We start from the raw sequence: 12,696 nt of genomic DNA on the forward strand, positions 1-12,696 counted from the left end.
AGACCTTGTACATACAGTGGTGCCTCGCAAGACGAAATTAATTCATTCCGCGAGTTTTTTCGTCTTGCGAAGCACGGTTTCGGAAAAGTTTTGGAAAAGTTTCAAAAATCACCAAAGTCTTCAAAAACCTCAAAAAAGGCTACCACACTGCGTGCTATGAGTTGCTCCTCGAAGTCAAGTCGCAACTGTATTAACGGTTTTAAGAAAAAGGAAACAAACTTGCAAGACGTTTCCGTCTTGCGAAGCAAGCCCATAGGGAAATTCGTCTTGCGAAGCAACTCAAAAAACCAAAAACCCTTTCGTCTTGCGAGTTTTCCGTCTTGCGAGGCATTCGTCTTGCGAGGTACCACTGTACTATTATATGTAATGCATTGTATAATGCACTGATAGAACAATACTTGGGACAAATTTAGGGAGAAATAGGTAGAGGTCTAATCATTTATCTACTGGGTGAGCAAGATAAAAAATGCAACTGTGAAAACTGCACAATTACTGTCTGCAATAACTGATGAGACAGGAAATTCCTTAGAGAGAGAATGCTGCATCTTATCTGGGTGATTCATAATTTAAGGTTTTATTAATTTTTGCCCTTTAGTTTTTACATAAATTTATTCAGATGTGTATACATTCTTTTTTAAATATTTGTTAAAACAGGGACGTCTTTTGAAAGGGGACTTGTGAGTTGCCAGGAAAATGTGGCATTTTGGCTTTGTTTATGTAGTTTCATTTGGGTCTGTTAACTTTTATTAGTCTTGCCCACCCCACCCCACCCCCCAGTTATTTTGATGGTCTGATGACTAGATACAAATAAATGAATCTGAGATGTTTTGCCTTTCCTGAAGTGGATTATGTTTTAGAAAAGAAGGATATTTACTTTGGTTCTTCCCTTACTGTCATCTTGAATGCACTTTTTTATTTTAGATGGATTTCCCCCCATTGTTGTACATAAAAGCAACATAATCTTATTGAGGGCGGTACATTTCTGCATAAACGTTTATTCAGTTTTGAATATTCATCTACTTACATCATTTATAGACCTCCCTATCAATTAAATAAACAAAATTACAATGAACAGAAAACTTTCCAACCAAAATACCCAGGGAACTTTTGAAGAACTTTGGAAAAGAAAAATCTGATGTCCATAGGGGTTTTTTTGTCAGTCTGTAATCATTTTGCTTCCTTTATCCACAGGAGACCAAAGCAACCAATGTCCTAATGGGTTTGGCTTAGACTCTGCTGGGCCATATTGTACAGGTAAGAATATGGCTAATAATGTGACTAAATATAGAAGCACATATTCCCTTTACAGACTCCTAGGATGCCTCCTCCAGACTTCACTTTAGGTAAATTAGAGCTAAAGTTGCTGAACATGTTGCTTATTCAGAAAGTGTTATTCTCAAGGAGGGATGGGTGAACCTGTCTATTTAGGTTTCTCATTTTTCCAATCTTAACAGTGAGTTCTTCTTTTCTGCAGCAATTTGTGGGTTGTTGGTTTTTTAAAAAAAATCTTCATGGAAATTTGTTAGGTTTTTAACGAGAATTTCTCATATATTATTGTTTGTTGCTCTGACTAGTATACACATTTTGTCAAGCAGTTTTTCCTAATGCATTTGTATGTTATTTTCACTAATAATACAGTGGTACCTCGGGTTACATATGCTTCAGGTTACATATGCTTCAGGTTACAGACTCCGCTAACCCAGAAATATTGCTTCAGGTTAAGAACTTTGCTTCAGGATGAGAACAGAAATCGCGCGGTGGCGATGCGGCAGCAGCAGGAGGCCCCATTAGCTAAAGTGGTGCTTCAGGTTAAGAACAGTTTCAGGTTAAGAACGGACCTCCAGAATGAATTAAGTACTTAACCTGAGGTACCACTGTATGCCTTTTTAAGTACACTTTCCCTAATACATGCACCTTTGTCAAGGCAAGAGTGTCAAGGCAAGAATTCAGAGAACTGTGAATTTCAAAGAGTGGCTGTGTTTTGGTCCATGTATTATTGGTTTGAGAAGCTCAGGTTAGGTATTACCCATCCCTGCCCTTATCTTGGGGGGGGGGGGGAATCTGACTTTGCCCAATGGAAACATATTGACATATATTCACACAGATATATTAAGAGTGGGTTAGAACTGAAACTGGATTTGGGGGTCCAGGCTTCCATTCTGATCTTTTAACACGATTGAATTTTTGTTTTGCTTCTCCTTGTTCCTAACCCTTTAATATTTTTTGAATGTTCAAATTGCTGCTGTAGTGTGAGCAGGATTAACAATGTGGGAAGGGGGCTGGGTCCTTCTCTTCCTCATTTTTGTTGTTAAAGATAACGGTAACGAATTCTAGAAGCCTAGTTAGACCCTATAGACTTCCTGCTGCCAGTCTAGTTTTATGCAACCTAGTTTTATGCAGTTTTGCTTTTATCATTAGATGAAGATGAGTGTACAGTTCGAAATCCATGTTCCCACACTTGCCACAACGCTATAGGAACCTATTATTGCTCGTGTCCCAAAGGCCTTACCATATCAGCAGATGGAAGAGCATGCCAAGGTAAGGTTTGCTTTTAGATGTCATGCACTGGCCACACTGTCTTTTTATGACAATATTTAGAATACATGAGAGATGAATGTTATTTTATCTTTTATTCTTTGTATTTACATCCCATTTTTTCTTCTATGATGGAACTAAAGCTGATGTCCTATTCAGATACTGACCAGTACCTCCGGTTATGTAACCCTCTGGTTACGTAAACTTTGGGAATGCGAAAGCAGCAAACCCGCAAGTATTTTACTGGGTTTTGCTGCATGCGCAGAAGCAGTTACCGTATTTTTTGCACCATAGGACGCACCGGACAATAGGACGCACCTTGTTTTAGAGGGGGGAGAACAAGGGGGAAAAATTCTTCCGCTCTCTGCCCAGCGCCCCTTCAGTGAAGCGGCAGGAGGCGCTGCACAGAGAGTGGGAGAATTTCCCCCCTCTTGTTTTCCCGCTCTAAAACAAGGTGCCGTTTAAGGTGCGTTCAGGCGGCTACCTTGGAAGCCTGGAGAGCGAGAGGGGTAGGGGCGCACCGACCCCTCTCACTCTCCAGGCTTCAGGTTCCTTTCGACCTGCTCTTTGGGGCTGGCGGGGGGAAGCCCACCACCAGCCCCAAAGAGCAGGTCAGGAAGCAGGGGAAAGGTGCAGCGGAGAGGCTGCTGCCATAGTCACGGGTCACTTCTCCAGCTGGGAGAGGGTCGCGGGGCTATGGCTTCTTTAGCCCCACGCGCGCTCTCCCGGCTGGAGAGGTGACGCGCAGCTATAGAGGCTCCTGCCATAGCCGCGTGTCACCTCTCCAGCCGGGAGAGGGTTGCGGGGGGCTGCTTTAGCCCCCCGCGCGCTCTCTCGGCTGGAGAGGTGACGCGCGGCGATAGAGGCTCCTGCCATAGCCGCGCGTCACCTCTCCAGCCGGGAGAGAGTAAGCTGGGCTGCTTTAGCCCCGCGCGCGCTCTCCCAGCTGGAGAGGTGACGCACATCTATGGAGGCTCCTGCCATAGCTGCGCGTTACCTCTCCAGCCGGGAGAGGGTAGAGGGGCTATGGCGTCTTCGCTCCATAGGACGCACACACATTTCCCCTTCATTTTTGAAGGGGAAAGAGTGCGTCCTATAGAGCGAAAAATACGGTAACCACTTTTGCGCATGTGCAGAAGTGGTCTACCGCCACGCACGCATGCACAGAAGCAGTCCTTAGGTTGAGGAAACTTCGGGATCCAACCAGACCTCCGGAATGGATCCCGTCCGCAACCAGACGTACCACTATATATGTCTTCAGATCAGGCCCTAAGATACTAACCTGGGTAATATTCTCATGATAAATAGACACTGTTTCTTGGCTTGCCTTTATTGCAGATATTGATGAGTGTGCCTTAGGGAGGCATTCTTGCCATGCTGGCCAGGACTGTGAAAACATTATTGGCTCTTACCACTGTGTGGTTCGGTGTGGGGCTGGCTTCAGAAGAACATCAGATGGACTAAATTGCCAAGGTATGGAGAGAGTGTCGTCTCATCTGCCAACAATTATTATTAAATCACATGAGACTCTGTTAAATAACAGTTTTTTTTATAAAGGCAGGATGGATCCTTCAACACAGTAAGGATTTGATTAAAATGTTCTTTGAAATTTTGTGATTATCTGATAATCTCTCTGCAGTTTCCAGAATACTCAACAGGCAAGACGTTTTTCATTAGTGCTCTTTCGTTCAGATCTGTGTAAACACAGGTTCTTGTCATTTGATGTTACTTTCCATTTCATGCTAGTATTTTGCATGGTTTAGAGCAATGATAGCTAACCGGTAGCCTGAGTTAGATCTAACTCGGGAAACAACTGTTAAGAATACAAAAGGCTGGCAACCCCTGGGTTTTGCAAGGAGTGAAATGTCACTGATGTTTCACCTAATGAACTCGAACTGTTAGCCATTAATCTCACTATCTGCTGCTCCCAGTATAGTTTGTTAAGACCACAAAATGATCAGACAGACTCCAGATGAATGATACTGCTCTGTTCCACTATTTGACAATGACCGCTCCCCACTTCAAATAGGGGGGCGTTATTTGCGGGGTCACACGTAGCCACCTGATCCTACACGATCCCCAGCAGTTCAGCCTGGCTTCACCTCCCCAAGCTGGACAGAAACTTATTGGTTAGGCTGAGGGAAAAACAATAGTCATGTGAAGAGTTAAGAAATCCCCTCATCTCATTGCCTCTGTTTGGTGACAAATGTCTAGCTTTGCCCTCTGACACAACAATCACTCCAAGTCTGCAAGTTAAGAGAGGTTTAATCATGTCTATATTATTCAACAGATGTTAATGAGTGCCAGGAGTCGAACCCTTGTAATCAACGCTGCTTCAACACCATTGGAAGCTTCCACTGTGGATGTGAACCAGGATATCAGCTAAAAGGCAGAAAATGCATAGGTATGAAATAGACAATGGGGCCTATACACGTAGTTTATAAAGGTTCTCTTGGACAGCTGGACAAAGCCTATTAACTACTGCTGATAAAAAAATCCTCTGGAAATCTAATGACAATTTGCCTTTGAAATGTCTTGAGTAGGTTTGCTTTGAAATATAATCTAGAATGGGCAACATATGGTCAATCAGATATTTCTGAAGAAACCTTAAGGCCTTGAAAGTCTCCAACCTATTGCTAGTATAAGGAACAATGAAGGAACCAAGGTCTAGCAAACTTCAGGGCTGAGCAGGATCTAAACCTGGATTTTCCCGCTCCTAATCCTCTTCTTTTCTTTGGTGATCACTCGAAACAGAGTAAGATTTGCTTCCGTGAACACTGTTTAAACAGTGAGTCCGTAAGTGGCTGGGGAGGCCAATTCTGGATCCACACGTCCTTCCACAGTAGGGACGTAGGTTTCTGGGTGGGAGTTGATCATGGTGACAGTTTGCCAAGCGTGCCTTCCTCTTAGCATGTTTCTCCCTTTCGTCCTGAGTTCGAGCATCTTCAAAGCCCATGACACCTTTGGTAAGGCTGTTCTCCAATATTTTTCCAATCTAACACTCTAGGCCAGGGGTCAGCAAACTTACCGCGCCTCAGACTGGTGTCTCCAGTGCCAATCGCATGGCGGGCCGGAGGGCGAGGGAGCGCGTGCCCATATGCTTGCGTACACACTATTTCCAGCGCACTTCCAGGTCAGAGGAGCACTGGAAATAGCTTGTGTGCATGTGCACGGGCCTCCTCCACCCCAGATGTGCACCAGAAATAACACTTGCACATGCGCAAATAACGCTTGCGCACAAGCTATTTCTGGTGCTCCTCCGACCCAGAAGTGGGCAGCCGCGCAGTGTAGTGCCGGTAAGAGCGAACGGCGGCAGTGGGTGGCAGGGGTCGCCGTGGGCTGGATAAACAAGTCCCTTGGGTCTTATCTGGCCTGCAAGCCTTAGTTTGGGGACCCCTGCTCTAGGCACTACACTACACAGGGATTGGGCTCATAGGAAGTTCAATTCCTTCTCCACTCATGATAATTTCAGCTGCAAAGGCTAGATTCCACTGAAAGGATCTTTTTTGCTATGCTTTGTAAGACAGAAAGACTGGAAGTTCCTTACTTAGCAGTTCTTGGTGCTAGATGAGTGTTTCTTCTTCAGGCAACTTACCGTATTTTTCGCTCTACAGGACGCACCAGACAATAGGACACACCTTGTTTTAGAGGGGGGGGGGAGAAAAAAAATTCTCCCCCTCTCTGCCCAGGCCCCTTCAGCGAAGCGGCAGGAGGCGCTGCACAGAGAGGGGGAGAATATTCCCACTCTTGTTTTCCCCCTCTAAAACAAGGTGCCGTTTAAGGTGCGTTCAGTTGCCTTCAGGCGGCTACCTTTGAAGCCCACCGACCCCTCTCGCTCTCCAGGCTTCAGGTTCCTTTCGACCTGCTCTTTGGGGCTGGCAGGGGGAAGCCCACCACCAGCCCTAAAGAGCAGGTCGGGGAGCGGGGAAAGGCACGCAGCGGAGAGGCTCCTGCCATAGTCGCGTGTCACCTCTCCAGCTGGGAGAGGGTCGCGGGGGGCTGCTTTAGCGAGGGGGCTGTTTTAGCTTCGGGAACACATCCACAGCCTAGGCAGCCCTGTGGGAGGTCCTGCAGGGATGTCTAGGCTGCGGATAGCAGCCTGCTTCCCAGAGCGTCAGGCGCCCTGAAAGCAGAGCGCCCGGCACTTCGGGAACACATCCGCAGCCTAGGCAGCCCTGTGGGAGGTCCTGCAGGGATGTCTAGGCTGCGGATAGCAGCCTGCTTCCTGGAGCGTCGGGCGCCCTGAAAGCAGAGCGCCCGGTGCTTCGGGAACACTTCCGCAGCGTGGGGAGCCCTGCAGGAGTTCCCCACAGGGCTCCCCACGCTGCGAATAGCAGCCTGCCGCCCAGCGCGAGGGGCGCCCTGAAGCAGAGCACCCCTCGCGCCGGGCAGACATCCGCAGCGTGGGGAGCCTTGCAGGAGTTCCCCACAGGGCTCCCCACGCTGCGGATAGCAGCCTGCCGCCCGGCGCGAGGGGCGCCCTGAAGCAGAGCGCCCGGCAGACATCCGCAGCGTGGGGAGCCTTGCAGGAGTTCCCCACAGGGCTCCCCATGCTGCGGATAGCAGCCTGCCACCCGGCGCGAGGGACGCCCTGAAGCAGAGCGCCCCTCGCGCCGGGCAGACATCCGCAGCGTGGGGAGCCTTGCAGGAGTACCCCACAGGGCTCCCCACGCTGCGGAAAGCAGCCCCCCGCGACCCTCTCCCAGCTGGAGAGGTGACGCGCGGCTATACAGGCTCCTGCCATAGTTGCGCGCCACCTCTCCAGCTGGGAGAGGGTCGCGGGGAGCTGCTCTCCCGGCTGGAGAGGTGGCGCACAGCGGAGAGGCTCCTGCCATAGCCGCGCGCCACCTCTCCAGCCGGGAGAGGCTCACGGGGCTATGGCTTCTTCGCTCCATAGGATGCACACACATTTCCCCTTCATTTTTGAAGGGGAAAAAGTGCGTCCTATAGAGCGAAAAATACGGTAATTCCTCTGCCGCTTTTGGCCCAGGACTAGGGCCTGTGGGCTGCCCTCTGCTGACAGCGATACTCCCCCTGTGGCATGAGTGAAGTGCCCATACACAGCCCTTGCCCTGGGTTGTGGGGAGGATCAGCAGTGGTTGTGACTCCCTCCCCCTTACTAAGCTCTTTTCTGCAAGGGTAAGGGCTCACTAATTGCCCATAGCGGTCCTGCTCTACCTTGTGTGTCATTGTCCATCTCCTCCATCAATAGGCACCAATTAGCACTTCTCTACGTAGCTGAGATTTAACTGTTGCTTAGATCTACCTATCTGGTCATGCTTTGTAAGCCAAACTCATGCCTTAACGACAGTTGCAGCACTACAATTGCAGATATAAGATATATTTTATGATGTGAAAAAGTAAGTTGATACACAACCTCGTCTCCCTGCCAAAAGCCGATCAGCGGTGCCTGCAACACCCTCTGTCTCTGCCCACATGGATTGATGTAAACCATGTGGGCAAAGGAAAATGGGCCACCTGAGGTCATTGTGATGTCAGGTGATTGACAGGCAGCAGCCCCACCCATGTGCCACAGTTGGCTAACGGGAGGTGGGGAAGGTAAGCATTTGACCCATTGGCCAGATCTAATTCTCCACCCTCGTCTTAAGGCAAAACATGTTTCTACAACACCCAGAAATGCAGCCGAAGTCAGATGTGACAGGGTGAACTTTTGCTGTACGTCTCTGTTAATATCTATTTCACTTGGCAATAGGAAAAGGTCAAATCATATGACCTTGGTGCCACATGCAAATTGTAAGCCGTTTTCTTCTGAGCAACTTAAAGATTTCTTCACAAAAGTATATGGGAGAGGGAGAAGTTACGTAAAACGAAGATTGCCCTCATAGTCCAAGAGGTGAGAGCTTAATGCTATCAGTTTAGCTACTGAACCTTTTGTCTTCTTAAAGATGTGAATGAATGCAGACAAAATGTATGCAGACTTGATCAGCATTGCAAGAATACACGAGGTGGCTATAAATGCATTGATCTGTGTCCAAATGGAATGACCAAAGCAGAAAATGGAAGTTGTATAGGTATGTATGCTTCTTTTCTGCATTCTTGTTAGACTGTAGCAGAGAATCAGGAGATCTCCAGCTACTTCCACCTCATCCCTCTTCTTCCACTATGTTTGTGAATGTCACTTGTGAACTACGTACAGTGGTCTCTCATGTTACATACGCTTCAGGTTACATACGCTTCAGGTTAAAGACTCCGCTAACCCAGAAATAGTGCTTCAGGTTAAGAACTTTGCTTCAGGATGAGAACAGAAATCGGGCTGCGGCAGCAGCAGGAGGCCCCATTAGCTAAAGTGGTGCTTCAGGTTAAGAACAGTTTCAGTTTAAGTAGGGACCTCCGGAACAAATTAAGTACTTAACCTGAGGTACCACTGTAATAGGGACGCGGGTGGCGCTGTGGGTAAAAGCCTCAGCGCCTAGGGCTTGCCGATCGAAAGGTCGGCGGTTCGAATCCCCGCGGTGGGGTGCGCTCCCGTTGCTCGGTCCCAGCGCCTGCCAACCTAGCAGTTCGAAAGCACTCCCAGCTGCAAGTAGATAAATAGGGACCGCTTACTAGCGGGAAGGTAAACAGCGTTTCCGTGTGCGGCTCTGGCTCGCCAGAGCAGCGATGTCACGCTGGCCACGTGACCCGGAAGTGTCTCCGGACAGCGCTGGCCCCCGGCCTCTAGAGTGAGATGGGCGCACAACCCTAGAGTCTGTCAAGACTGGCCCGTACGGACAGGGGTACCTTTACCTTTACCACTGTAATGGGTATCATATCCCAAAAATCATAAACATGTGTTCTACTCATAAACAACTACATGAATCAGAAATTGGCACAACACACACACACACATGCAGAATGCTTTTACTCTTCATTGGGGTTTTTTTTAAAAAAAATCTCCCTCATTCCTTCTCAGAAAAGATTGTGCTGTGTATTTTCATTTAAGAATATGATAAAAATGAATAAAAAGGGGATACCTAAATTCCCATATACAGTGGTGTCCGTTCTAAAACCAAAGCGCGCTTTCCCATATAAAGGAATGCAAAATGGATTAATCTGTTCCAGACTTTTAAAAACGACCCCTAAAACAGCAATTTGACATGAATTTTACTATCTAACAAGACCATTGATCCATAAAATGAAAGCAATGATCAATGTACTGTACTATAAAATAAACAAGACAGCATTGTAGATGATTAAAAAAAAGTAAAAAAAAAATTCTTACTTGCACTGATGATAGTCATTGTTTGGATGAGGGGCTTTTATCCATTTCCGCAGTCACACAATCAATCCATCAGTAGCTGAACTGGGTTCCACACAGTCACAAAAACAAATTAGCCGAAAAAGCCTGAAAAACAAAAATGCAAAATAAATAGCAAAAACAAAATCGCCAAACTTAATCCATTCCGGAAGTCAAATGTTCAAAAACCAAGGCACAGCTTCTGATTGGTGCAGGTGCACCAGAAACAATAGCCGACAGCCGCATCGGATGCTCAGCTTCCGAAAAACGTTAGGAAACCAGAACACAGACTTCCGGGTTTTCGGCATTTGAGAACCAAGGCGTTTAAAAGCTAAGGTACCACTGTATTAACATCCAAGACCCCAAGAGGAGGCTGAATTCTGGATAGCAAAACACACTCTTATGACAGAAAATCTATGAAAATGGAGAAATTACAATACGAACAAAATAAAATACAGCGGTGGGACAGCTTTGGGTAACCTTGTAGCTAACCTTTATGTGAAAAATAGATACCTGCTATTAAATGTTTGTATACAAGTACAGTTACTTTTAAGATGTTGTGTTCCTTGTCAGATATCGATGAATGCAGAGATGGTACGCATCAGTGCCGCTACAACCAGATATGTGAAAACTCGCGAGGAAGCTACCGGTGTGTGTGCCCGAGAGGGTACCGATCCCATGGCATTGGAAAACCTTGTATGGGTAAGTTAGAAGCAGGGGTTGGATAAACACGAATGCTATTCTGGTATCCACCATCTGATTCTGGCTGCTGCTTACGCCTACCCACAAAAGGGTTTAACATGCTCTACTACTTGAAATCAGCAGGCTTCAGCTACAACTAATTAGACCTCAAAGACCTCTTACTGGGGGGGGGGGGGAATGAGTGGCTGATTTCAAGCACAAATGCATACAATTCCCAGGGAATGTGACTGTTTAAATCACACCAAGTAAAACTAAGCTTGCATGTATCATGGCTATGCATTATATGGCATGCATGTTGCAAGACGAATCTTAATTCTGCATGGTTCCTTGCTTTACTTTGCTCCGTAAGAAGTGGCTAGTTCTCTGCACTGCATGTACTTGGTGCCAGACAATGTAGCTTATATCTGAGCTGCTGTTCTGCATATTATGACAAAACTTCCTTGTATATTAGTGCCCCCAGCCCCCGGCCATGTATTCAGTTGTAAATGTGAAAACAAACAAAACAAGCAAGCAAAATCACATGTACTTGGAGCAGGGAGCAGGGATGCAGTACAGCTTGTTCTGCCTTGTCACAGTTCCTTTATCTCCCTTTTGTGACTCCCAAATAAACTTCAGTCCTCCAGGTCCCACCCACATCTTACACTTGGCCTTGAACTCAGTGGGCTCCTTGTTTTAGTCTTCCCACTGGCTTTGTAACTTCAAGGCACCACGGAAGGCTGTTGGTCAGGGCCTTCCAACATTTTTATCCTGATGCAAATTGGCTAGCACTCTCCTTTACACACAAGTTGGGCTCCACGTCAATCATCTTCTCCCAGAAAGCACAGAGCAGGGATTTAAGGAGGCTCACTCAGCAGAGGTGTTGTTTAACTTCCCCAGGATAAATGAAGTCAAAAGCAAAGATGATCAGCTCAGTGGTGTAAGGATGCTCCCTCAGGTATATAGAGCAGTCAAAATTCAGCCCAAAAGCATGAAGTTTACTGGGAAAAATTTCAGGAAGTAAGCAAGCAAAAGGGTATTTGTAACTCCTAACTTTGGGGGGACGCGGGTGGCGCTGTGGGTAAAAGCCTCAGCGCCTAGGGCTTGCCGATCGAAAGGTCGGCAGTTCGAATCCCCGTGGCGGGGTGCACTCCCGTCGTTCGGTCCCAGCGCCTGCCAACCTAGCAGTTCGAAAGCACCCCCGAGTGCAAGTAGATAAATAGGGACCGCTTACAAGCGGGAAGGTAAACGGCATTTCCGTGTGCGGCTCTGGCTCGCCAGATGCAGCTTTGTCACGCTGGCCACGTGACCCGGAAGTGTCTTCGGACAGCGCTGGCCCCCGGCCTCTTGAGTGAGATGGGCGCACAACCCTAGAGTCTGGCAAGACTGGCTCGTATGGGCAGGGGTACCTTTACCTTTACCTTTAACTCCTAACTTTATAAACAAGAATTGTTGTTTGAAAATACCGTATTTTTTGCTCCATAAGACACGCCTAGTTTTTAGAGGGGGAAAACAAGAAAAAAAATATTCTGCAAGCATCGCTTGCATGGCTTCTCTCCCACTTTGCACAGCTCTCACTTTGGTTGCCCATCCCTCCTCCCGCCTCGCTGTAAAAGAGGAGGAGGAGACACCGGGACAGGGGCTTTGCTTGCTTTACAGCGAGGTGGGAGGAGGGATGGGCAAGCAAAGTGAGAGCTGCACAAAGCGGGAGAGAAGCCGTGTAAGCTGCTCTCGCTTTGCTTACTCCCGTCCGTTGTCCCTCCTCCCGCTTCGCTGAGAAGCCAGCAGAGCAAGAGCGATAGCTGCGCAGCGGCTCTTGTTCTGCTGGCTTCCCAGCAAAGCGGGATTTGAAGAGAGAGCGGCTCTTGCGGGCTTTTCTGGGAGGTGGGGAAGGGATGGAGGGCAGCCTGTCAGTCCCTTCTCCCACCTCGCGGAAAAGCCACCAAGAGCCACACACATGCTCAGCGCAGCTCTTTAAAGAGAGCAGAGCCTCCTGCCTGCATTCACTCCATAAGACGCACACACATTTCCCCTTACTGTTTAGGAGGAAAAAAGTGTGTCTTATGGAGCGAAAAATACGGTAGGTATTAACAAGCAGCAGACTGATTCGCCCTGTAACAAACTGGATCTCGCCGAGCAGGCTTTCAAGCATCAAAACCCATTGAGAAGGTGGGTCTTTATTCAGTAAGGCAAAATAAGACATAGCAAGTGTCAGCACTGGCAGCAGCTTCTTACAACTGGGATTG

The 12,696-nt window shown here is 47.6% G+C and overlaps 1 protein-coding gene across 3 annotated transcripts in view; it reads left to right on the forward strand.

Moving 5' to 3' along the window:
• Positions 1–12,696, forward strand: part of HMCN1 (hemicentin 1) — a 314,549-nt gene that overhangs the window by 291,544 nt on the left and 10,309 nt on the right. For all 3 annotated transcript variants that reach the window (XM_077928326.1, XM_077928327.1, XM_077928328.1), the window contains 6 exons: positions 1,192–1,254; positions 2,419–2,538; positions 3,874–4,008; positions 4,826–4,939; positions 8,442–8,567; positions 10,346–10,474. In XM_077928326.1, coding sequence (XP_077784452.1) covers positions 1,192–1,254; positions 2,419–2,538; positions 3,874–4,008; positions 4,826–4,939; positions 8,442–8,567; positions 10,346–10,474 — 687 coding nt within the window. The remainder of the gene's footprint in view (positions 1–1,191; positions 1,255–2,418; positions 2,539–3,873; positions 4,009–4,825; positions 4,940–8,441; positions 8,568–10,345; positions 10,475–12,696) is intronic.

The sequence above is a fragment of the Podarcis muralis genome, chromosome 5, assembly GCF_964188315.1.
Source record: "Podarcis muralis chromosome 5, rPodMur119.hap1.1, whole genome shotgun sequence".
Lineage (NCBI taxonomy): Eukaryota > Metazoa > Chordata > Lepidosauria > Squamata > Lacertidae > Podarcis > Podarcis muralis.